Source organism: Hippoglossus stenolepis, chromosome 4 (genome assembly GCF_022539355.2).
Source record: "Hippoglossus stenolepis isolate QCI-W04-F060 chromosome 4, HSTE1.2, whole genome shotgun sequence".
NCBI classification, from domain to species: Eukaryota; Metazoa; Chordata; class Actinopteri; order Pleuronectiformes; family Pleuronectidae; genus Hippoglossus; species Hippoglossus stenolepis.
The window spans coordinates 4436236-4463163 of NC_061486.1; the positions used below are offsets into that span (position 1 = coordinate 4436236).

At 42.4% G+C, this 26928-nt stretch overlaps 1 protein-coding gene across 2 annotated transcripts in view; it reads left to right on the forward strand.

Moving 5' to 3' along the window:
* The window catches only part of LOC118105864 (rho GTPase-activating protein 42), a 63185-nt gene that overhangs the window by 8970 nt on the left and 27287 nt on the right, over positions 1 to 26928 (forward strand). For both annotated transcript variants that reach the window (XM_035153839.2, XM_035153840.2), the window contains exons 2-3: positions 9611 to 9706; positions 12388 to 12449. In XM_035153839.2, coding sequence (XP_035009730.2) covers positions 9611 to 9706; positions 12388 to 12449 — 158 coding nt within the window. The remainder of the gene's footprint in view (positions 1 to 9610; positions 9707 to 12387; positions 12450 to 26928) is intronic.

Genomic DNA, 26928 nt, shown 5'->3' on the forward strand with positions numbered 1-26928 from the left:
CGCATGCATAATATAATAACACGAGGCATTATGATTATATGACTATTGCTGTATTCCTTTGTCTTACTATGTATCCTGGTCTTTTAATCCTTACGTGTAATATGAAAATGATTATGAATCCTAGCTGTGCAGATGTGTTACATTTAGGCACAAATGAAGAGTTTGTGTTGTAAAGCATCAGTGTAATTTTAACTAAAGAGATATGACTGTACCTACCTATCAATATTCTTCATTTTGCATGATTGAAAATATGTTTTTTATTTAATTAGATCACATTTTTTAACAAGTGTTACATTGGCTAGAAGCTCAGAACTACACCAAAGTGGTGCTCCAGAATTCTGAGCATGTCCTCAAATTATATTTAATGTCCCAGTAGCTACGGAAGTAAACATTTACTTTAGCTTTTGTTGCCAGAAAGCCGAAGACTTTCCTGCAGTGTCGTCTGTGTTTTGTCAGGGTTGTCAGCGGATGGAATTCGGTAGTATGTGGTTGCCTTGGAGACGAGATAAAGGCCGTACCCAGGGGGCTTTGCTGTGCGCTGACTGACAGCCGCAGTCCTCCCTCACATCTCACACACCGGGCGCTAACCGGGGGTAGCTGCTCCGTGCGCTCGTGTCCTGGCTGTGTGGTCAGAGCTCGGCGCTCTTTGATTAGAAACCTGCACAGGAGGATATCACAGTGTAACTTTTGTTCGCTCTGTTTCCCTCTCGCATGCAGGGGGAGATGACGGGTTGGCTGTGTGTGATGAAAGGAGGAGCAGAAATAATCCAATAATTAGAGCCCATGTGTTTTTTTTTCTGTTCCTTTCGTGCTCTCTTCTCTAATTTCAGAGTCACACTTCATGTCGTAAACAAGATCCTCGGATTCGCTCCTTTCATGACGGCGCTGAACCGCGCAGCTCGTTTTCACACCACATCCTCAAAGTTGCTATTTGTTTGTGCAGAGGAGGTGGAGTGAAGGTAGAATATGTGGAGGAACCCGTGACGTGCTCTAACTTCCTCCTAAAGGTGTTTCTTCTCCTTCTGTCTCTCATTTCTCACGTCCTTCCCTTTCTTCCTCAGCAGAAGCGAACCCCGGGCCTGCTGCCGTTGTACGTCTGCGTTGCATCAGACTCTGTGAAGTGTTGTTTACTCTGATCATTGTAAAGTAGCTGCGACATGACAAGTCTGTGCAGAGCATCGTAAACATGAAAACTGGAGCAGCCCTCGTAAATGTCACTACGCGCTGTGTAGGGTGTTCAGGCGCAATGTTTGTACACAATAACAGATTTACCTTTTTTAAAACTTATTTTGTTCACTCTGCCGTTTGTGAGACTTTAATCTGATGGTCAAGCAAACTGCATCAAAGCTCTTAACAATCGGCCTTATTAAAACTTCAGGGTTGGGAGTCGACCGGGAGAAGAGAGAGACTGAAGCTGATAAACGACCTCACAGCTGAGGGTCTTTGTTTCTGCAGAGTTTCAACGAAAACTTCCAGATGTACAGTGTGGAATGTGTTTCTCTGCTTCTGCCCTTACTGCTTACCTCAGGTTAAAAAACCTATCCGTTCATTTATCTTCCTTTTCCACTGATTCTCTTTCCATTTATCTCTGCTGCTCGGCCTTGTGATCACTTAAAGTGAGGCGGTCTGTGCTTCCCGCTAATGGGTCAAAGTCACTCTGTAAATAATGCATATAAATAGGAAATAAACTGAATTGTTGTTGCAGCTCTTCTTTTTTTTTGGAGCGTTGCCCTGATTAAAATATTTATTCATGCATATCTTCAGGTATAGACACAGCAGGACGGTAGTAATGAGCCTCAACACGTCGGCAAACCTTTCACTCTGCAAGCGTTTGTAATGACTTTGGAATCAGACACGGTACCTGGACACGAACATTCATTTAGTCAAGATGCAAAAATACATTCTCTCAAAAACATACCTCTTTGGTTACGACTGCACATATTCAAAATACACCACATTTCCAAATTAATATTATTTTAATAAAAAATGCAGAAGTTCAGGAGGGGGATTTTCTCGGCATTCAACCATGGACTTGTAAGAAAGGATAAATACATTAGTTTTTAATTCAAACAATCAATCATCAATAAAGGAAATATTTGAAAATGACATCGTGGGATTGATCACACCAGTGGCAAACTGAGTTTTCAGTCATGAGGGGGTTCACCATAAGATCGCACCACCTACAATGCACGTCAATATGTTGATATTACAATATTGCCCCTATCTTCAAACTCGTCCTTCAATTTGATCCCAACTTTATTAATATGAAGTGATGCGATCGCGGTGACAAAATCTGTCCAGTACTCAAAACCTGCAGGACCATTTTTGCTGCGTTAACTAAGTTGGTGCGGAAATCATAATAAACATGGGAAGGGTGCTGATATCTCTTAATGGCCTAATTAAGAAAGTGAAAAACGGCCCCTTTATTCTGCTGAGAGACAGACAGACAGACAGACAGACAGACAGACAGACAGACAGACAGACAGACAGACAGACAGACAGACAGACAGACAGACAGACAGACAGACAGACAGGATGCAGCTGCAGAGACAGATCAGTGAGGTCAGTTTGGGTTACAGCACGTTAACCGCTCACCATCACTCTCCATGTGAGGTGAGTGACTCTCTACTCGGAGCTTGTGGGATGTTGTAGTATTTAACTCGGGGAGCAGAGAATCAAAGCCGTCCCACTTTCGAGCGACCTTCTGCTCCGGCAGCTGTGTCGACCACATCTCCCACAAGCCCTCGACACACGACTGCTCTTAAAGCCTAATGGGAACCGTCGCCATGAAATGCTAATTTAAAAAAAAAACATGCTAAAATAATGATTATTTGTCTAAATTAGCAAGTAAATAACTTGCATGTGTTGCTTGAGAGTGTTTTGTACACATGTGCCGACCGTGTGGCTGCGGCATCCGAGAATGTTTGTAAGGTAAAAGACACCTTTTTAAATCTGATAAGAGAGAAACCGACCCAAAGACCTCTGAAAATTTGAAATATCAGGACATGTACTCATTTTTCAGTGCCTTGCTCTCAGTAATATGATAAAATGTGTTTTTCTACATTATATTTTTCCTTCTACTAAAGGTTGTTTTACCACAGCATTGCCAAAATATGTGTATTTTTATATTTTAACTTAATAATAAATAGGTTTTATCATTTTTGTGCTATTGACACATTTCCAGCCGTGCATTATACTGGATTCTGTTCCTTAAAAGCAGAATCATGTTGTTGTTATCACGTGGATTCTCTTTTTTTCTTTGTATTTTCTCCGTTGTCGGCTGAACAGTGTTGTATTTTTCGAGGTTGGGGCCGGTCTGAATGTCAGAGCCAAAAGATCATCCATTATTGATGGTCCTGCGAGCATCTCCAGACAACTCCCGGCTCGGTATTGATCTCAAATCAGCAGCGTTAGAGTCAGGAATGATATGAGCACATCACCGGCACAATACATCTTCTGAAAAGGTCCACTCAGTGGCACTCGGAGGGGCGGCGACACGCACACGTGGTCCCAAATACCCTATGCTTGAGATATTGTTGAGGTGTGTAAGTGCTTTTTCAATCCTCGGTCTTCTTATTCTGTTCCTCCGATAACTAAACTGCACTTAAATACGATATAACAACGCCGACTGTCGGGTAAAGAGAAAGATGCTCACTGACGAATAAAACTCTTTTCTTTAAATCTGGCTGATTATGCTCCTGCAGAGGTGAGAGCATTGATTTCTCTGAGCTTTTAAGGCCATTTTGTACTTTGGAATTCCTGTTGGATAAACTACTGTAGGGGTAGGAGGTTTGAAATCAGTATGTATTATAAGAGTGAAAGATGAAACCTCCAACAGACAAGTTATAGCAAACAGTGGAAAAGATGAGACACGTGTTAACTTGTCCCTCCAGCTAGTATTGGGCCGAATTAAATGTAAAATAAATCCTATTAGCTGGTGTCTGTATCCTTCAAGCACATTTCCTTACACCTGGAGAATATTTATTTGCCACTCATCTCTACAGCGCCACAGGGCTTCATTTGATATATTTGCGAGACATTATTTCAGCTCCATGCAATTTGGACGTTGCGTTTTGTGATTTCAATCATATTTCTATTGATTATTTCGCCCTAACTGCGATTCTCATGCACTATTGCTTTCATCACATATTTCATTCTGTTGTAGCTTTAGCAAACGGGGTAATGCATGGAAGCAGTTTTCAGACATGGACTCGACGGGTCTGGACATTTTGAAGAGCGCAGCAGGAGAATGTCCGAGTCAGACGCGTTCACAACAACAGGAAAATGTCCGCGACGTTCAGGCGAGAGGTGACGACAAAGAATATGAGGAAAATGTGTGTATTTCAAAGTGTGTCGGCCAACAACTCTAACCTCTGTGTCTTTTAGAATCTATATATCCTGTTTTGCCTTTTTAATTATAAATTCGTCCGAGTCCTTAAATCCTCCAGGACGTGTTGAAGCTACATCCCACTCTTTAAATATACTTGCAAACATAGGTTACTTTCACCTCGGCAAGAAGAAACTCCGACCCACTCACTGACCTTCATGTCACTGATCCAGCACTGCGGCTATTTTGCCCCTCGACTTAGAATCCAGCTTCATTAGTTTTGCTCCCAAAATGTTTTCTTTTTCCACTTGTGGAATAAAACACATTATTGGAAACTGCTTGAATATACTCTGCTTTTATAGTTGGCCTATGTTTTCAATCATTAATGCATCATAATAAAGATTTGATGCATATTTAAGTCGTGTTAAGCGAGGTTTATTTTCGTCTTGTCTTGTATTTGGAGCTATTTTCGGCAGCATAACTCAATATGGGCCGTTATACGAATGTATTCAATAATTTAAAAAAGGGAATCTGCCTTTTAATGCCTCAGAATAGCTACAGGGCTTAGGGTTAGAGATTTTATTGAGCTTTTACATGCTGTTGTGTCTGAGCGCCTAAAAATCTGTTTTTAGAGCAGCTTGGCAGCTGTGTGTTGATGTTGGCTAATTAGGGAGTTTGAGCTTTTTAAATACTCCACATAAACTTTTTGAAAAATGCTCAAACCGAGACAGATTGGAATATAACACAATAATCCAGTAAAAAATTAAGTAGCAGCACAATATTAGACTTTAAACATTTAACCGACTCTGCTTTCCAACCTTGAAGTCCAGGTCAGGATATCTGACATCCTCGGGCACATTTTTGTTTTTGAGATGTTTTTCTTGGATACTGGAAGAAGTGAGAGGCTTTAGATGAGGAAACGATTCAGGAAATAAAAATTTTGTCTTGTAGTTTTTTTCCATAGACCCTATTAGGTTCTTGAATGGACATGCAACACTGCGGTTGACTCATCACTGCAAACAATGAGACATTTGCTCTTGGCTAATTCTGGCTCGTCGCAGATAAGTAGGTAGACGCACACGTGTGCAGTGAGATACCGCTCCCTGCTACAGATTCTCCTCTGCTGCTCGGACGTGGAGCTCCCAGCTCGGCTGCCCGTGGCTCCAACAGCGGGATGAGAGCAGATATCGAGCTGCGTAGAACTCTCCTCTTCTCTCGGATTTTTAATCATGTTTGGATCAGTTCAGCAGCATCGGTGCTGGGATTCATTCCTGATCGCTGCATTGAAACTCGTTAAAAAATACTTCAGATGATTTGCACCTTGAGCCGGCTTCTTCTGCGCTGCAATGAGTGGTGAGGCATCATGGGTAGTGTAGTCCAAATCGGTCTAATTAAAGGAATAAAACAAATGCAACCTCCACAGGGGTGCACTGTACGCTATGTGATAAAGCTGTTAACATCCAATCATGCTGTGGAAGAGACAGTATAAAACTGCAGGCTCAGCTCATTCTCATTTTCTACGAAGACAACGAGAGGAACAGACCTTAGATCTCAGCGGGTTCGTTGTCTGGGCAGAGGCAGCAGATGCTCAGACTTCTCAACTGGCCGGCGTTTCAATACTAACAGTGAACTTTTTGTGTTACACCTGCATTTAGACAAAGACATCTGTAAACAGGGTCGTCTATTGTGGTCAACAGCGGACGTTTGATGACCGTGATGCTCGTGAAAAACCACAAAGCACAATTCGTCCCCCGGGGGGGGACGGAGAAAGTCGATGCGGGTTCGTGATCAGACTGTGTCAGCAAGAACTGGTCATTTACAATTACATAGAGAGGGATACTGTAGCAGGGCTGCAGCACATAAAGCTCCTCATCACCAATATGAATGCACGTTTGAGAGTTCAGGGGTGAAAATACAATAATCACTGCAGGTCTAGATCGTGCTCTTACCCCCCATGGGTAAGGGTACGAGTGGAAGAAACCGGTAGAGCTCAGGGTGGGAGAGAGAGAGAGAGGGAGAGAGAGAGAGAGAGAGAGAGAGAGAGAGAGAATAGAGCACAATCAGGTTCCCCATGGAGATGTACACTAATAGTAATAATGATTAGAAGACTAATAATAATTGCAGTAAGATTGTAGAAGCAGTGGGGGGTTTGCAAACACAGCAGATCGAGACTGCAGCAACAGGAGAGAGACGATTAAGCACAAAACAGTTGGAGAGGAGAAAAGTTTGAAACCTTTTAAAATGTGGAGGATGAACTTCCTCCCAGACACAGACTGGGAGATGGTTCGAAGCCGGAAGATGAAGGCTCTTCCTCCCAGTGTCCGTCTGGAACCACAAGCAGGCTGTGTATTCTAGGAGTGTGCAGGGTACTATGGTTACAGCAGCCAGGGTTTTAACAAGAGCCAAGGAATGAGGTCATTATTTCAGTAGCTTTCACTGCTGCTTATATTTGTGAAATAATTATACTTGTTTAAAAGGTTTAAAGTCTGCTCCACATCTTTGTTTAATTAGGTCGTGAAGCTGCGACTCCAAAACCAAGCTGTAAAATTCTTAATGTGAAAAACTTTTTTTTGTTTTAATGCACCAAACATTTGGAATGTAGTCCCAGCACAAATTAGAACAGCACAGCGTAAGACCTACTGTTATCATCTTGCTTTTAAATAATTGTATTTTTTAATCAATTGCATGTTGTTTTTATATGATTCACTTACCTTTCACAGCTTTATGTTCTTTTATTTGCAAATACTTCAAATTCTATAGTATATGTCAAAGGGAGTCAATGCAGAGCAGTTAAAACAGGAGCTGTGTGATCTCTCTTTCTCTGTCAGTATCGCCCTGCCACGTTTTGGATCATCTGGTTGAGAGCAGTTTTGGGGCAACCAGATAAAAAGGAATTGCAATGATCCCTCCTGCAAGTAGCAAGTGCATTACCGTGTGTTTCTGCACCTTTTTCACACAGGATGTGCCAGATTTTTTGCGAAGGTGCATTAGTTGAACTCCCACACAGAGCCAACTTCAAGGACTGCCTTTTCAAAGGACATACCCTGGGCAACGATAGCTCCTCACGGCAGTGCCGGAGGCCAGGGCAATGCCATCTAGACTAACTATATCATTAGATGAAGTGTTTCTGGGGTTGGGGCCGAGTACAAGAGCTTCCATAGTAATGTGTGGTTTACACCAAGGGCTGTACAGACCTGAGTGCTTGACCCCTGAAGTGAGAGGATCCGCTGGCTCTGTTATGCCGTCTGGGGCATTTTTACTGGCATGGAGTTAGTCCACTTGTCCCCCTTTTGGAGCGAAGGGTCACAACAAATCGATAAAAAGTGTTGTTCTGAGTGATCGCCTTTATCCTACAGTGAAATATGTCCATCCTGTCCATTCCACAATGTCAGTGTCCCCGTCCCTATGGCACGAGGGGTCCACCGGAGGGTTTGATGAGGATGAAAATTATGTGAATCACATCACCGTCACCAGATCTCGACCCAATTCAACCACCGTGGAAGATTTAGACCAACGTGTCAGAAAGTAATCTCTATGAACAGACTCTGGGTGTGAATGTGCAGAATCTGTAGGCGAGGGACATGATTTTTGGGGTCTGGATCCTTCTGGTTTTCATTTCTAGCTTCACCAATCATCATCAGGCTCTGGTTGCCCGCAGGTTAACAAATTGTCTGACAAAGGAAACTCGTCAGTAAGTGATGTACCGGGAACTGAAGAATCTTGGCCCCGATGTCTGTCTACACCGGAAGCCCCCAACATATTGTCTGTGTCCCCCATAGTCTAATTCATCAGGCTCGGAGACTGATTGGACAGCAGCTCGCCAGCAAGAAAAGGCTAAATTTGGGGGATATCTTTTGGAAGAATGCTGCTCTCCAGAGTGCTTTAATTTCATTAAAAGTGAGATGTCAGTAAAAGTAAATTTACAGGAAGGAAAATACGTCTGAGGCTGCAGAGATATAATCTTTTCTTCTGAATATTTTAATAAAAGGCAGGACGCGCTTTCTCAGCTGGAAATTTATGGAATAGATGAGGCTTAAGCCTTTTCTCTGGAGGCTGTCAAATGTCAGTGGAAATATCAGGACAGCACTTTCTTACATCCTGGAATGCAGTAAACAGCACAAATTTATATCTTTCAGCATGGGGGTGTCCAGATGTGGATTTTCCCTCACGACGTGTACTTTATCACTTCTGACATAAAGGTTAGGCAGCTCAGCTGGGCTTAATTCTTCTGGACAGATGTGAGTATTGTGATTAATGGACAAGCGATGGAGTAAATATTGCAGATATTGCAGTCAGTCACAGACCCGCTATTGTATGAATGTCAGTGGGCTTGGAATTGGACAGTCAGCAGATCATAAAAGTGCATTCTTCTGCTCCTTGGCTCCCAGAAGCTGTCAGACAATAGTCTTTTTAAAGTTCCACTGTTTTGTTGTGGTAACTTGTGACTGTAACAAATGGCGAACTTACCACTAGAACTGCAGGGATCTATTTTAACAGAGTGCACTTTGCTCCTGTGCAAATCCACGTTTGCTAGTTCTACTTTAAGTTTCTTAATCAATCATGGGTGCAATCTCCCATCCCCTTTTAAAAAGCCAACAGGTCTGCTGCTGCACAAAGTGACCAAGTGTGTGTGACAGAATGTAAATGCATTGTGCACTCACCTACTGTAGAAGGTGCATTTTACCTAATGCATAATGTGACCACAAAAATACTGCACCAGTGACTCCAGACCAAGTCTTTGTTGGTCAATCGCTTTCTGCTTCCTCGAGGTAGCACATAAACAACGATGCACTTGACCACGTGCACATTCAAGGGCGCTCGGATGGAAGCGAGTGCATTTTGCTATTTAAACAATGTGGGTGCTGGACGGGGAAATTACAGCCGCATCAGGTGGAAACTAGCGAAGATGCTTGAGTTGTAGTAACACTTGCTCGACATAAGGAGGAAGGATCGATATCAAAATCTACATGCATGCTGGACAAGATTGAAGCCATTGATCGCTGATGGGATGTTTCTAATTATCCTGCTGCAAACTCATCAATAGCTGAGAAGGGGTTTTGTGAAGCTAAGGCTCCTCTGACATGCTGGTATTAGGATGAGACGTCTGAGTCATTAGATAAGTCTTCATGTGACTTACAGGAAGTAGTTCTGTAGCGTATGTGCGTGGAGAAAGGACGATACATTCAGTCAGTTGTCGACTAATACATTTGTAGAATATGTCTTTAATGCGTGATTCATTTGTGCGATGCTTTATTCTAACGCTCAGTCCCTCTGATTTCCCAGATCTTTCTGTTGCCGTCCAGAAGTTCTCCCAGTCGCTGCAGGAGTTCCAGTTCGAGTGCATTGGTGACGCAGAGACAGACGACGAGGTGAACATCGGTAAGTTCAGTTTGGCTCAAGACGGGATCTCTTCCCAGTATTTAATATCCTTTCCTCTCTGCTCTCCCCCAAATCAACAGGCTACCTTAAGATTTGTCTTGGGAGACACTTGAACACAGATAATGTCCTGTGGCTCAGAATATCATAATATAATATCATAGTAATTTTACTTTAGAGAAGGTCGGTAATATAGAAGGGAAAAGCTTCATCAGAGTCGTTGGGAGTTGTTGGAATTGGATTTGGCTTTGAGCAAAGATCTTAAAGTTGTCTGAGGTGCATGCATAATTAATGCTATTGATTTGCTTATGATGCTTCCCCTGTATCTTTTCGAGCCTATATGAAATCAAAGGGGACTAATTGTGATCAGTGTCAGAGATTAATGGAGGTGCGAACCTCCAAGCCTCCGACAGGAATATGGAAGCAGCTGTGCAGAGGGTCTCTCTGCCTCTAATGGGCAGGACTCCCAGTCTGGCCTCTTCTTCCTTCTCTTTTTTTTTTGCACTGCTCATTATCCCCAGCTTGAGTCCTTTGCTCTGCAGAGCTGGAGACGGCAGAATTACTGTCCATCTGTGCGGGCTAGACTCGATATCGACCTCCTCTATATGAGGCTGTTATGTTCGTCTGAATGCGTAATGAACAGTCCCCCTCTCTCCTTTCTTTATGATAAAGCTGCAATGGCTGAATGATGGGTCACAGGGGGGGGGTGCAGCTGACCAATTGTGCTTACTGGAAAAATCCACACCCCCAATCCAAGCCTCATTGGAATCAAATGTGTTTTCATTTTAAAGCTAAGCTCTCGTTTCCTGGCCTGCCTATCAGAGTGGTGTTGATGTCAGATCGAACACTGGACATTTCAGCTCCCCACCTGTTCTATTGCTGTGTTTTCACTGAGAATCAATGACGCAACAGAAACAAGTGGTTTGGAGTCGGTGCTCATTTCACTCGGGAGGCTCGTGAACAAGCGGATGCATCATTTGCACAAATAACATAATATAATTGAAAAAAAAGCACAGCTCCCTATAAGAGTTTCGGTATCTTCTTTCACTGGAAATGATTTCCTCACGCTCGGAGCTCCCCCCACGCTCCCTGTCCTCGTCGTCTCCGAGAGAAAAGACCATGATTGCTGTCAGAGGAAAAAAAAAATGAAACAGCCTCTTGAAATCAATCTAGTCATCAATGAAACTGAGTTTTCTGACTGACATCGCGAGACCCCTGTGTGAATGCCAGCCATGATCTTGATGCGGTATCGCTGTAGTTCACTTTGATGCTCCCAACTTCCTCCGCACAACATCGGGATCCTGCATGTGCTGCCAGACAGGTTCACCTGACCTTTTATTGATTTCACTCTATGACTTCTCGCAGTGACATTCACATTTCACGCCAGTTATCTAGGAATCAATGGGGCCAAAGATTGATGTGGCTATAGAAATTTAAATTTCCAGAAAAGTTTCGTGCCCTTCTCGCAGAAGGTCAATCCGGGAATCTCCTAGAAGTGTTCAGAGCGTTCTCGTACGAGCTCAGATCTCAAAGAGCTCGAAAATAGATAAATATCAAGCAGGAAGGCAACATTTAAACCCACAAAATGTTGGTAAATGAATATGGAAATCTTCCATATTTTCATATAAGCTTATCTTATCTTCTAATTTGTTATCGAGGCAGTATTTAATTTCATTCAGAGATTCATCAGGTCTCTTGCCTCCCTCTCTATTTGCCAGTGAATGATATGCAAGCTGTAACCTCACTTTGACTCCCATTTCCTGTCTTTGGAGCCTAATCTTGTCCCATCAACGGCTCCAGCTGTGCCCTTTACCCCCCCGAGAGGTTTGTGCTGTTGATAAAAGGGGCTGGCGGCGTTAATAGGAGGCCAGGCTGCCTGCAGGATCACTGGCACAAAATCATTGCTCCCTGGTCTTTAAAAGCTTTGGTGTGTAAATGGAACAAAGTGTCTAAGATGATGCATGGGTCCCCGTGCCCGGCCGCCGCGGACGATAATGATGTTACTGTGTTGGCAAGCAGGGGCAGCTTGACCGCTGCTAAATGGCTGGACACGGGAAGATACAGGGGGCTGACCAACAGAGGCCACACTGTATCTGGCCCTCTATTTAATGAAGCTGTGAAGCTATCAAGGCACAATTCTGTGGCTGATAAGGTTGGATGTATGGTATGCTGAATTCATCTGGCGCTGCAGAGTGCAATACAAGCTATCAGAGTACGGCCCAGATGGCACGAGCGAGTTTCTACTGCATCAGTCTTCGCTACGTTGTGACACCGTAGTGTAAAGCCTAGCAGGGGGAGAAAATAAAGGGAAGCAATCAGTGGGTTCCATTCAATTAAAGTATTGTTTTTTTACTGCTCGTCTTGGTTTTAAATTGGACATCTGCATGATTTTATTAGCTGCTAAAATGTGCTGCACTGAAAGCTCCGAAGCTGCAGCGCAAATAAACATTTTAGCACCATGCTACTGCTTGTGGGGTGCCGGGGGAACATCTGACGTTTAACGACTGAGCCACTGTGGGTTTTTTTTAGAAATATCTTTTTTTTAATCATCTGGATTCCACAACACAGAGCGTCACTGTGGTAAACATGTGCACAAGGCTTCATACGTGTGGATGCAGTTGTTTACCACACATTCAGTGTCTTTCGCACGGTGTTTATAGAAATTATCCGTCTTTGTGTTTCAGCACAGTCATTCAAAGAGTTCTCGCAGCTGCTGAACACTGTTGAAGAAGAAAGACGACGCCTGGTAAGAACGCAACTTTGATTTCCCTTCTTGAATTTCAGAAACAACAATATAATGGGAACGCTGGCTCCGACTGAAACTGCACAAAGAGAAGCAGCTTCTCTCAGGGCAATTTTGACTGTCAGTTGATGGACAGCCCTATTTATAACTTGACATAGAAAAAAAAAAATAGTCCCAACAAACAAACAAAAAAACATAAATTGCCTATTATCTAGTTTACATTTCTTCAATCCCTTTTATGCTCAAAATACAGTTTCTCTTCGTTTGTTTGCTATTTAAAGTCCCAACATTATGGTTTCCAACCCAGTTCTGTCTCTGGAGTCATATCGTAGCGATTGCTGTTGAATTTCAATACTTAGAATTATTCAGTTGCATTTCACAATAATATGTAATGTTCCCTCGTAACAAACTGAGTTATATATAATAACACTGATGATCAGTACCTTGAGCTGATATACTTTAGAGGTACTTTTTCTTGACAGAGGAAAAACATTTATTCCCATGTGTGTCTGTTGATTGACGGTAAACAGGGCATCGCATCATAAACAATATCCAACAATCAGAAATGTTTAATGTAAAGCAGAGTAAAAACAACAATAGAACAGAGGAAATGTCGACAAAACCAATTAACTCTGATGTTTCCTGTGATGGATCATTGAGATTTTCGTTTCGAGTGCTCTGGCGTTTTGTTTTCCGACAGTGACGGCTCTGACTAAAGGCTGGAATTCAAGCCTCTAAATGTCTGCAGACAAACCAGGCGTGACAAAAAGGGCAAGGGGAGTGGAAGGGGAGGGGGGGCTGCACACAAGTATGAGAGTGTTGCAGAATTGGCCCCTTCCCCCCCTCCCCTGCAATAATATACAGAAGAAAATGAGGGGTTTTGTAAATGTATAGAAGCCAAGAGCTGTCCAAAATAATGTGCAGAAAGTTGGAATAGAGAGATTTGGGGAAAAGAACTGAATCTGCACATTTCTAGCCTCCCATCCCCCAAAGGAAGCCTCTGATAGGGTTGAGCCACTGTGTCTGTATACCAGTCAGTAACTGTGTTCAGCTTCCGTAAAACATTTATGCTCTACTAACAATAAAGTACATAATGTACTGAGTACAGTAGAACATGAATGTCTTGTACTTTGATATGCATGTACACTGTGTCAAGTGTTTGTATTTATTCCTTATGTTTACTTATTTCAGTGTAATTCTTCTATAAACTGTGAAAAAGGTCAAAACTTTTAACCAAATTCAAACTCGGAAAATTCCCCCAAAAACTTACAAAGCTGGCTTACCAGCTTTATAGTTCACTGCACAACTTTCTCCACTGTGTCACTGGGTTGCTCTTTTTGTGCAGGAAAAAAAAAAAAAGGGTCTGCACTTGACATTTGATTTATTAAAAGTAGACATTTTTAGAGGGTAGTACCGAGAACTGCCTCAAGTCAGGCGTTTGCTTAGTCCACATACTTTACATAATTTACCAAGTCTGATATGCAAATGAGATCAGCTGCAAGGTTGCAGTCGTTGGTTTCCTAACGACATTTTCGATATGCGTTTTTTTTTTTTTTCTGTGTGAAGGATCAGACTACAAACTTTTTTTCAGTCTACCAGGGCAAGAGTATTTGACACTGACAAGATTTGGTTTAGAATAACACTTACAGGGGGGGGGGCACAGATGGGATCTTTAAGGACCAACACCACTTTAAGTTAAGAATAAGAGAATAACGTGAACCAAAGGTCTCCCACGGGGCACCATTCCCATAAATAGCCCCAGTTACTGTGCCTGTGTGTAGCAGCTGCTGAAACACCAGCTCATCCTTTAGCTGTTAATGTGAAGGCTCAAATTTATGTAGCGTCAGCGTCAGTGTCAGTGTTACCTCCTGACATTCATAGTGCTGCTAAACTTTGTAATAGAAATAGTTGCCCTTTGACGATCTTCTCAGTGAGGACCATGTAAGTTCATGGAAAATGGCCCTAATCAATTTGACAGATGCAAATGCACTATAATCATAAATTCATGTCGCCTGTCGAGCTTGTCCCCAAACCTCTACCCCCCTTTTTAAAATGATTTAACTGCTGTAGATGGTCCATGGCCTGTAAATACCCGCGTCACTCACTCTGAACTGTAATATCTGGTTAATTTAGCAAATGATGCAGAGCTTGAAAATATATTTATCCGGGATGGAAATGGAGTTTACTTTAAATTCTTAACCGGCACACAATGGGCTTTGTGTGCATAGCTCCGTCCAGCACTTTGTGTGCACAGCCTGCAGCGTGAAACTCAGCAAAGAGTGCATGTTACCACGATCATGCATCTGAAGCTTAAGGGACGTCTCAAGAGGATTGGACTGCTGGTCTGTGATGGAGCCACGGTATACATGAGAAAAATACAGTATTTAGTAAAGAAATGGGTTTGGTTTGGATACACTGCACTTGTCTTATCTCTAACCTAAACCCCATTGAAGTATTTATTTTAACTTAACCAGGCATGTGTTATTGTCACCATTACAATAAAGGACTTGTATACCTCCAATGGGTTGTATCAGAGAGTAGGAACAAATGACTGCTGCGGTAATTCAGGTTGTCGGTCATTTGCTGTTACTCGTTAAGAACTTTGTTAATTGCACAAGACAGTTGGAACGGAGAGATTTTCGTGAAAAGAATTGAAACTGCACATTTCTAGCCTTTAAATTTCCAGCATCTAAAGAACGGAATCCGTTGCCAATGCAGATAAGAGACTTATAAATACTTATCGTTCTTTTACTGCTCAGCCTGATAATCCGATATGTGCACATTAGACTACTGACTGCCTAACTGACCTTTGCCTGCGCGCCTGCAGTTTGTCCTGGTTGGTTTTTACTTGCTGTGCTTTGTCTCATATGTTGTGTTGTTACTCATTATTATAATTTGTACCTGTCTGAATATCAGTCTGAATATATGGCTTGTGTGTGGCATTTTATTTTAGTTTTAGGTTGCCATTATAAAAAACTGGCCAGGGACAACAGATGGAAATTAGCCTGTTGATTAATGAGCGATGTCCCTGTCAGATGAACAAATAAGGAAAATGAGATGGTGATGTCACCATATATTGAGACAAACAACCATTCATGCTCACATTCACCTGACCTGCGTGTCTTTTAAACCGTGGGAGGAAACCACAGAACCCAAAGAACAGGATTCGATCAAGGATTCCGTTCTTCTGTGAGTCAACAGTGCTTCACCCCACCGTGTCAAGGGAACATACATTTCTATAGGAATGTTGTGGGTTGAAACATGTTCACCTGAATCATCGTGGATGCAAAAAGCAGAGTGTGACACACTCGCCGGTGAACTCGGTGGTGTGACGCAGGCCCGCTTGGCTCTCTCTGTCTGCGGTGTCTCAAACGAGGCTCTGACATATGGTTGTGCTTCTGTCTCCGGGGTGTAGTGGTGGTCATTTGATGGCTGTCGAGGATAATCAGGGCAGACTTGGCTACACGGGCAAGTTTTCATGACACTTGAAAACAGGCAGTTTTTTGAGTTTTTTGGGGGTTTATATAATAAGAAAAACAGAAATAAGACAAATGCACATTAAACAAGGTGCGTGCACAGTTTTTTTTTTCTCAGGCGTCTAATTTCAAAGGGTGTAAAGAAACAAAACAAATCAACATGACAAACAGAGACACGGCTCAGCTGGATAATAGAAATGAAATGACACCGCAGCCGAGTAGAAGTGTAAGACGAACAAGAAAATGCATGATTGCGTAGTAATGGAAATAAACTTAATAAATCAAAGCAGCTGTATAGCCATGCAAAGCTATAGGAGGCAGTAGTTCATCCAGCTGTGATAGATTTAATAAGTACAAACCTCTTCATAGCCCACACATCCTCCCTCACACACCACATCCCTCTCTACTGGCCTGAAAAGCGTCCTCTCTGCATCATCTCTCTTTTCTTCACGCTCTTCTGTCTCATCACATCACTGGAACGTATAGAAAGACGCCGCAGATCCCTGCACTGGGAGCTGTGGGTTGGTTTGTACTGTTTATGGCATGGGACGTATAAAGCTCATTCTCCATTTACACATATTTTTTAAATCTCTTGGAAAACAAGTGTTTTGTAAAACACTTGTAAATCTTAAAAGTCCCGTTATAAGAAAAGTGAGTAAAGTTATCCAGGAAGATTCCGCCGGTGCCGACTTTGAAATTAAATCTACTTCTTCTTTTTATTATTTTTCTGCTCCATTAAATGAACTGTAAACTGTAAATGACTCACCTCACTCGAAGGTGTAAAGCTGTGAGTGACATTGCTTAATACACCACAACAGGTTCTCATTTTCAAGTTCATTTTTAGAGGAGCCGGCTGTGAACACCAAGTTCGCTGATTATTAGGCAGCTTGCCAGGACGGTGACTGACTCCAGCCACCTTGGTGCAAAATTAAGCTCCATCATAATTAAAAATGATATTTCATGTGGTCCAGGCCAAATAAGCTGATGAATTAGACTTAAATTGACCGTATTCACCCTAGTTACACAAGTTAAGCTTCTTGACATTTGTCAAGAAATACAGCTGAGCTCTGTCCTGGTGTCGTAAATCAAGATGGACGACAGGCTTTGGAAATGGCATAAAATCATTTTGATGATTCTAAATGTGTTTGTGGTCCCTGACGCTGCGTCTGATTGTCACTTACACCCTCTGCACACGAGAGGATTCAGATTTACTCCTCCTGACGATCGCAAATTTGAATCCTAAATCATTTGGAATCGTAAATAGCAATATCGATAAATATACATTATTACATGTCGCACAGACTTGCGTATTATGGAAGGAACAGCGATTTGTCAAGTGATCAGAAACCCTGTAATAGCCAATGAGAGCGAGCTGAGCGGTAAGCATCACCAACCAAAACAGCCTATAAGACTTCTCCCGTGCCAGGTGAACAAAGATGTTGGTAATAAGTGCTTTGTTTGTCGGTGTAAATCAGCAGCTGACAAGGCCGGCAGTCCGCCTCACGTTTTGATTCTGAAGTCGCGATTGATCACGCAAAATGATTCGCAAAAGTCTCTGGGATTCTCAGATCCTCAGAAATTGTTGTTTAAACGCCAAGTGTGTGGTCCTGCATGTCATGTTTTGTCTAGCGTGTGTGTTCTCACGCTCAGAGTATTAAAAATGGGTTACATTTGCCGTAGGGTCTCCAATCAGTTAAGGTTTTGAAGATCTTCTGGTATGCAGCAGGAATTTGGGAGCTAACTAACTCAGAAAGTTCCATCACTTACTTTTACTGTTCTTTTGTGTTCTGCTTTACATTTAATGTTTGTTTCTCAGGCCTGCTGCTGTTATTTGGGGAATTTATCCCCACATACATATTAACTGTAATGGGAATAACCTCAGTGAACGTTTTTGAAAAGCTATAATAGCCTCCTGTTGCTGGGAATTTAATGAGAATGAAGCCATGTAGTAAGGCAGATGTAATATAATGGAAGTCCGGGCTTCATATGGCTCCAGACTGAATAAAAGCACCCAGAGCGTTTACTAAGCTCACATTCTAACTGTATTATACATGTTCCCATTGAGCTTTATGTACAAATGCAGAATGTATGCGGCTCAATTACAAATACTTGCGCTGAGTGGGAAACACTCAGCAGTAACCTTTCCAACTCCAGTCTACTCAGCCTGTAATTTTCTAGATGGGGAAGAACTGGGATAAACCGCTCCTGCAAATAATGTTTGTCAAGCGTGATCGAGTGGTGTCAGGTGTTGTGCAATAGTTTCTCTAGCTGCGCACACAAGATGTAATGAATCCATCATGAAGGATCGAGCTGCAGCCACTTGCAATTCAGGAGGGTTTCGTACTGTAAAAAGTTAATGATGTCAGATTTCTCGTTATTAAGCCTGTTCTTCTGTTTGTAGAATGAAAACAAAGGGAAAAGAAGCCCAGCGGTTCTTTAAGCGTTAAATCCATTGTGAGCGTATTATTTTCCGACACCCGCTCATTAAATCAGTGTTGCAGCTTCTAACCCCTGTCAAAAGCGTGAAGACTGTTTGATGCTGCCAGATACAGTGCATCACTACAGCTGTTAAATAATTCACCGGTGTTGGTGGCAACAAGCTAATTGTTTGGACTCTGCGAGCGGATAAAAGAACAGAGAGCGGAGAGATTTTGAAGATAATGTTTCCTTTCATGGCCTGCGTGCGTGCACCGGCGAGCCGTGAGCACATCCAGCAAGTTCATTAGATTTCACGAAGATGCAGTCAGGCTCGGCTAAGTCACAGCAGAGAGAGTGGAGACACAACAAAGACACTCGCGGTTGTGTTTGACATTTTATTGAATGAAAAGTGGTTCTTCAGTGAAGCTCTGATTTCTGTTGTGTGTGTTTTTCATCACGGTTTGAATTACGCTGGAGATAAGAGGAGCTTCCTGTTCAATGAAGATCCTGGAATACATAGTTATATTAATAAAAAAATTTGATTTTCTCTCATTAAAATATGACTATCAAACATATATGTCCACTAATTAACACAATGCTGTCTCATTCCTGCTGTGGCCATTCATGCGTGGTGGCTCTGCCTTTGCATCAAATGTTTGATCGTTACATTTCCTTCACTGAGTTGGTGCAGCCGCTGGATTTAACTGGTAAATCGTTCGGAGATGATGGTTTTATTTGGTATTTTTGGCTTTTAAAGTGACAGGACAGCCATAGAGAGAGAGAGAGAGAGAGAGAGAGAGAGAGAGAGAGACACTCAAAATGTTTTTCACAATATCCTGCAAATGATCGGGCAGCCACACACGTCCATGTGCGGGTGTTGATGACATGTAGTAGTGCCACTCCCCTGAAAACTACTGTGTAATGGGAACACTGGTTTTCACTCCGGTCGGTCGGTTGGTTGCTCAGCCGGCTGGTTGGTTGATGGATGCAGGATTATACATCTGTCGTGGTGAAAGGATGGGACACGGGACACCATTACATTTACGATCGGATTCAGACAAAGGAGCAGACCTTTAGCATTGAGAGACAATTCATGGATCTTGTTGAAAAACAAAATGCGTATTTATGGGACTGATATCTATGAGATGATGCAATTTGGTGAAGGTCTAAATAAATATCCGTGGATCTTGCAGATTGAAATGTGGTTTCATGAGGGGGACTGTTGGGCCCTTGGTGGAGGTATCAGCTCTTAGTGCCCTTAGTTACCTGTGTCCCATGCTGGTTTGTGACAGATGTATCAGACCAATACATTATTCCAGCTCCAAGCAGCATATTATGTTTCTCCCTTTTTGAGCTACAAAGATATCAGGTCAGGAATGACAGCCCAGGCTCCAATATAGAGATGAGTTATGTATGATCTCCGGGGAGAGAGGTGCCAAATGGGTTTTCAGCTGTCTGTCGGTGGCTTAAACATTGTTACGAAAGGCTTTATTTGCTTTGTGTATTTAGATTAAACCCTTTGCTATCTGACACATGGGAGAGCACGGCGTTTTCAGATCCTCGCTGTCAAAGCGCGTGCATCTGGCTGGGTGACTGAGAAAAAGGCAGGAAAGTGCAAATGACCAGACGGTTTCATTCCCGGTCTTTGTGTAATTTTGAAAGCAGTTGGTTTGCAGAACTCAATTAGCGCATTTCAAACAAACACATGCTCCGTAAATGAATGAAATCTGCCTGGTACCGAGGGGAGAGATCTACTCTGCTATACATCGAGTGGGTGTAAACTCTTCATCGGCAGCAGTTCCTGAAAATAAAACCCAGATTCTCCCATCCCCCCCCCCCCTCCCCCCCGCGCCCTTACTCCTTTTCACATCTGGACTGAATCTGTGAAACTAAAAATAGAAGGACACCGACTGATAGGAGTGAGTGAGACTCAGACGTTTCAAAGCAGATGGCGAGGAAACCCGAAACGCCACGGATCCAGCCCCAGAATGTTAACCAGCAGCATCTACTGTATATTTCTGAGGTGTCTCTTAGCCGTGGCTCCAATTCCGGGCCGGGCCTCGTCAAGGATGAAGAGCTTCATTGTTTGTTGGCCCGGCAGGTGGCCAGGGCCTGAAATCTTTTTCACCCGTCCACTTTGTGATTGGCTTACAAACTGGCCGAGTGTGTGATTCCATGTGAAGACTTCCCCTGATTCCATCTTTTTAAGAAAGATTTCTGCTATAATTCCCCCGCTGATAACCCCGTTCAACCGCATAAAGAGGAGGGAAAGTGGTCGGAGTTCTGCATGGTTTGCGAAGGTTCAGCGCTGCCAAGCACGGATGACATTTAGGAGTGGGGGGGCAGTGCCCTGATGTTGTGGCGTTCGGAGTGTTGATCCTATCCCCGGGGGAGCGAGCCTTTTATGGCAGCGGTGTAAAACAGATTGTGTGTTTTCCTGTTGTTGTTGTTGTTGTTTTTTTCACTGAAAAGGGGGGGGAAATTCCTGCATTTTTAATATTCCAGCTCACTCAGTAGAAGAGTGGAAATTGGATTTTTTTTTTTTGGAAAGATGACATTAAATGAAATTTATTTTAACGAACCGTTATGTTTAAAATGACACTAAAGTCCGTAATTGATTCTGGCAGATCGGTGTACATCCGTGACCCGTGTTGAGAGTTAATTGTTAATCATTGGTAATGTGATATCTAATTTATTTTGCAGATTAATTTATTTCATGGCTCGACTAATTAAAAAAAATTACACAGCACGAGCCACAACTTTAAAAACTAGTTAATGCTGTTAACGTTGTGGCTGATCAGGGTTTAGAAATAATATAAAACCTAATTGGACTCGTGAAAACTTAAGAAAGAAGTTTTGTATCATTAAATTCTTAATGACAACGGTCAGGTTTCCCATGTATGGTGTCAGGTTATATGCATATTTTAAATGATGAGACTTGATGTATGTGAATTAGTTTTAACCAGGATATGAGACTAATTACTTATATATTATATATTATAAGTGTCAGACACTGAAAACTGGCCTCTCAGTCATAAGACACCATAAATGTAACAAATAACATTTTATATTAATATAAAATACCCCTAATATTTTGGCCATATGACCCAGCCCTATAATAAACCTCCATACACAATCCTGCAGATGCTTGCTAACAGGGCATGATGGTGTTTTATGATTGATGTGTTAAAGGTACAGTTCCTGCCTCAATATTCTAAAAGTTATGTTTTATAGCTGTGACGTCCAAAGAGCCGTCTGAAAATATCTCCACACGTGAACATTCGTCAGACACAGAAAACAAATCAGCCCATTCTGCAGACATTTTATTAAAAGGCCTATATATCTAAACGTGTGTTGTGTATAATGGAGAACAGAACAAAAAAGTGCATTTGGTTTTTTTTCCACCTCTCCCGGATCACGCAGGTGACACTTTCTATTCTCCTCTGGAATTGAATTGAAGCGTCCACTCTCCAGTGCCGGAGGGGGAGATGCCACATCTGCACCGGGCACAGACAGACCTGTGCTCTGGTCAGGTGGGAGGTGACATAGTGCTCAGGCTGGTAAATACACTGAATCAGACTGGGCTCAGGTATGAAGGACATGGACCCACTGTTTAGAGTTCGATTCTTTATTTAGTTTTGAATAGAGATGTTCCGATACCATTTTTAGGTTCCCTCTCCCGATTCCTGTAGCTGGATTTTGCTTATCAGCCGATTCCCAGTACCGATCGGCTACCAGTGCATTAACAGAATGATATTTTAAAAGCTTTATGCTACTAACCCTGTATGGAAGTGATGGTTGTTATCATTGTTGTATGGCCTGGCCCCAGGTTTAACCATTAAAAAAAACAAATACATACAGATAATAAATGCCATAGAACATCTTATATTATCCTGTTTGACAATCTTAACTGAAAAAGAACACAAATAAATAAATGTAGGAAAACGCTACTTCCTTCAGATAGCTGTTAAAGTGCAGCCACAGTTATAAAATAATATAAAAGACCTTCGTTTCAAACAGTACGGTAACGGTATAAAACAGCAACTTCAAAATTAAATAAATCCTTTTTTTTTTTATGTAAACATGCAGCCACAGTTCAGAAACAGATGAAATACCTTTGTCTGTATCTTTCACAGTAATAGTATAAGGATTAGGTCTGTTGCTAAGTGGCAAATACTACACCACTAGAAATAATGGAATAGATTTGCGTGCTCGCTGATCGGGGGCATTTCGGATGCTGGTATCTGACCGTCTCTAGTTTTGAATTAGAAAAACAAACTCCTGAAACCTGTACGTCTTTAGCGCCATCCCTCAAATCTTAACGACAGCTCAACAAGCCGCCGCAGCATCATTATTTCCCCTCTCAGTAATAAGAGCAAAATGCATCTCGTAATATTGTTTCCCTGCTCTTCTATATGAGATGAACAACAAAAAGCACTCACGGTCCCTTAGGTGCTGATTTGTGGCGTCGCGTTGCATTTATTTCCCACGTGGAGAGTTTTTCCTCTGGTTTACATTCTCTGCAACAGCCTTTTAAACACAAACACTTACACATCATTTATCTGTGCCACACAAGTGAAACCCAATGGTGTGAACTGTGTGTGTGTGTGTGTGTGTGTGTGTGTGTGGGGGATTTAACAGTACAGTAGCTTCACACTGTGGATACCTTGTGCGGCCGCCTGTGAACTGAGGAATGTCCCGTTGACCCTGAAACAACAGTGTGAAATAAAGGCAGTCATTGTTCTGAGCAGCATTGATGGTGGCTTGTTTAATGAAAGTCTGCGAAGTATGTGGAAGGAACAGTATCAAACCCCCCCACACACACACACCCCCCACACCCCTACACAGCTAGAGTGAACCTCAGCGGGAGCCGGGATGTCACTGTGTATATCATTATTCACCTCAATCATCGATACAACGCGATATTAAAGCTCAGCAGAGATTCTCGTTTCTTTTAACACATCCACGTAAAACCGTAAAATGAAATTGATGATTTGATAACGGTAGTATTTTGTTCCAGGAAACCCTGGCTCCCGTGGACGCTTCGGTCCAGCAGTACATAAATAAATGTAACCATGAGTAATATGAGAAGAACAGATGTTTTTTTATTGTTTTCACCCCGAGCCGTCTGTGTGGACGAAATAACTCAACAACGCAAGGACGCACTTTCACCAAACTTGGAGGGAAGTGTTACTCGGGAGGGAATCTGCAGATGATTAACTCTTAGAGCGGACGGGTCAAAGGTCAAGGTTGAGGTCAACAAGAATGTGTTGCGACAAACACAGTTTCCCAGATATAATAGAGCTAGAGAGAAAAATCCAAAGCTTCTATGGATTGAGAGATTATCCCCCATCATGAAGAAAATGATGTCAGGCATGGTTCATAAATGCATTTTTTGAGGTATCTGTTCATCCATTATGAGGTTGTAGTGGGCGGCTGTGGCTCAGGGGGTGGAGCAGATCGTCCACTAACCAGAAGGTTAGAGGTTCGATACCCGGCTCCTCTAATCTACGTGTTCTTGGGCAAGACACTGAGCCACAAATTGCACATGTTGCACAACACATTGTGAAAGTGCTGCACATAGATGCACGGTGTTAGTGGGAAAGTGTGAGTCTATATAAAAACAGACCATATGGTATCGTAATGCATTCATTTAATAGCTTAGTTAGATAAACCAATCATTCGTCATCATATGAAATAGCAATAAAACATTTTGCATATTCCTTACCCCAAAGTGCAGGGTACGTATGAGCCCTGAGATTCTCTCATAAAGTACAAGTACCTCAGACAAAGCACAAAGTACCTTCTATCCTCAGTAGTAATTTAAATAGTAGGAGCCATGTTGACTGTATGTATCAAACAAGTCTCTTTAAGTATGAATGTCAGTGTTTTAAAAGCGTGATACGATCCTTCTCCTTCTCGCTGCTCTCGTGTCTTTGTGCTTTCTGCTTGTTACGTGTCACTTCCTGAAAAGCAAGGTCACCGATTCCTCTGATGGAAAAAGCGTTTTCTCTCCTCTGACGCCGACCGTCAGTCTGCAGAAAGCTGCGTGTCGCAGAGAAGAACATTTAGACAGTTTGCTGACGTGACGTGTTTCCTGTCGCTCGAATCCCTCGGAGCTGAATCACCTCCACACGATACAGAGTTTTTATGATCTGATATATCAAGCCGAGGGTTCAGCCGGCTTACGTTTAATTAATACATGATATACGACTCTTAATAATCTATAAGCAGACAAATTAAAACGCTCGCTCGGGGTCCTCGGTAAACTCCGCCTGCCAGCTTCACTAACTCAATGACAGCTTCATCTCTTAGGATCCAATTTAATTTTTTTTTTATGCCAACAGTTTTGGTTGCTGTTGTAAATGTTTTGTTTCTGTGCACTGGGGCTGCAGTCGAGGTAAGAGAGAGAGAGAGAGAGCCAGTGCAGAAGTGGTAGAAGTTTCCTGTTTCGACACACAGGTATCATACTCATGTGCCATTTCCCCCCTGCTGAGTTCAGAACAACAGGAGTTTCCCTACTAGACGATACGATGCATAAGCAGAGAATAAGTTCAGACATCAACAAAATGATTTTTCAACCACCTATTTGCTGTTTTTTACGACCCAATCTGTGAAATGTAAATAAAGACGTCAGCAGATCATCAAACTTCCTGACGCCTTTTAGAGAAAATCCGTAAACCGGGGGTTTCATCCATCCATCTGTCAGTATTTTATTTACAGTATTTCTTGTCATTTTCAGAGCAAAACTTTTGATACGTTGAAACGTTTTCTTGAAACTTTACAATTATGTTAATCGGGCAGAGAAGTGATTTCTTTTTCCTGTGTCTCCGTGGCAACGGGCTTGACTCGGCCAAAATGTGAGTGGGTTTTGTTTCCGGAGCAACTTCACAGTGACGTTAATCAGGTGGTGAAGTGGGGCCTTTTGATTTTTTCGAATTTCACGAAAAGTTATTTATTTGATTCAACTTGTTTTTTTTCTGTATGTCCATGGCAACGGGGCCGTCTTGGCCGGATTGAGGGTTTAGGTTCTCGACTCAGAACTTTTCACTTACAAGCAACAGATATGAATATTTTGGGATTCATTTGTTATCACCAGCACTGAATTACAGCTTCACTCATCACTGGACGCCTCCTCACTAAATAACTTCTATGTAAAGACAAACTGTAGTGACCATGAAATCCTGTGGGCGGCTCTCAGGAGGTAGAGTAAGAATATTATTAACTATGTACTTCTACTTTACTTAGACTATTGTCATGTAAAACGATATGAAATGATAATGCATCGTACTCCGGGAAATATTACGACTTCAGGATCTGATCTTTCTGTGGGTGTCGGGGGGGAATAGCTCTCCTGATGTCTCATGTTTATTTTTAGCTGCGATCCCTTGACAGACACAGAAAATAGCACAAAAACACAGTTTGACTCTGTGAATAACACATAGAAAAAGTGTTTTAATGCACAAGGATGAGGGAAATATTCAACCGCTCTCCTTGCAGCTCTCACACTCTGATATCAACAAGCGTTACAATATATCACAGGAAACCAAACTGTACTTAAATAACAGAAAATCCTAATGGAAGCCACAAACCAGCGACGGCCTCATATCCTCGCCCAGCAGCTTTACTCTCTGATGAAATGTGCAGGGCAGATGTGTCACTTGTACTCGCACAGCGTCGCGCGACTCTGTCTGCAGAGGTTTTTTTTATTTTTTATTTCATAGCTCATAAAAGTTGGGGGAGGACGACAATTCTTTCGGCTTCTGCTGCTGCCGGTGCCGGTGCTGCAGCAGATAAAGATTTAGCCCTGCAATAAGTCCCACACACACACACACACACACACACACACACACACACACACACACACACACACACACACACACACACACACACACACACACAAACATCAACACAAACAACAATCTGCAGAGAGAAGCGACTGAAACAACACAACTACAGCTCCCCCTCTTTTTAATAGAGGTCAAATCGCACCATCAGCATGAATTGGGACATTTTGACTCTGTAATAATGATCAGGGCAATAATGTTTTTTATGCTTTTTAGCACATTAATTAGGTTGTGGGGGGGCTTTGCTTACACCTACTTTAATGAGTCTGACTAATTCCTTTTGGTTTCGTTGTGGTTATTGGTGCGAGTGTCGCTGATCATTTTTATCTGATGCTGCTGGCGATCATTAGCCGCGATACAGCCGAAGAACAAAGTAGGTGCAGATGTCTGGCACTCAGGCTCCTTTAGACGTGAGGAATACACACACACACACACACACACACACACACACACACACACACACACACACACACACACACACACACACACACACACACACACACACACCTCCCACTCTTATCGACAGTCCTCCACTACATGTGTCAACTTCGCGCACTCGCACTTTTACACTTAATAAATTGACACGATTGTCGATTCAGATCAGCTGCATTTCGATCTCAAAGGCTTCGGTCGATCATTCACACACGACACTAAACTCGGACGAGGGAAATGTGATGACATCCAGGAGCGAAGGCCACATTCAGTACGCACGCTTTCAAGGTGAGAAGAGACTTGTGATTG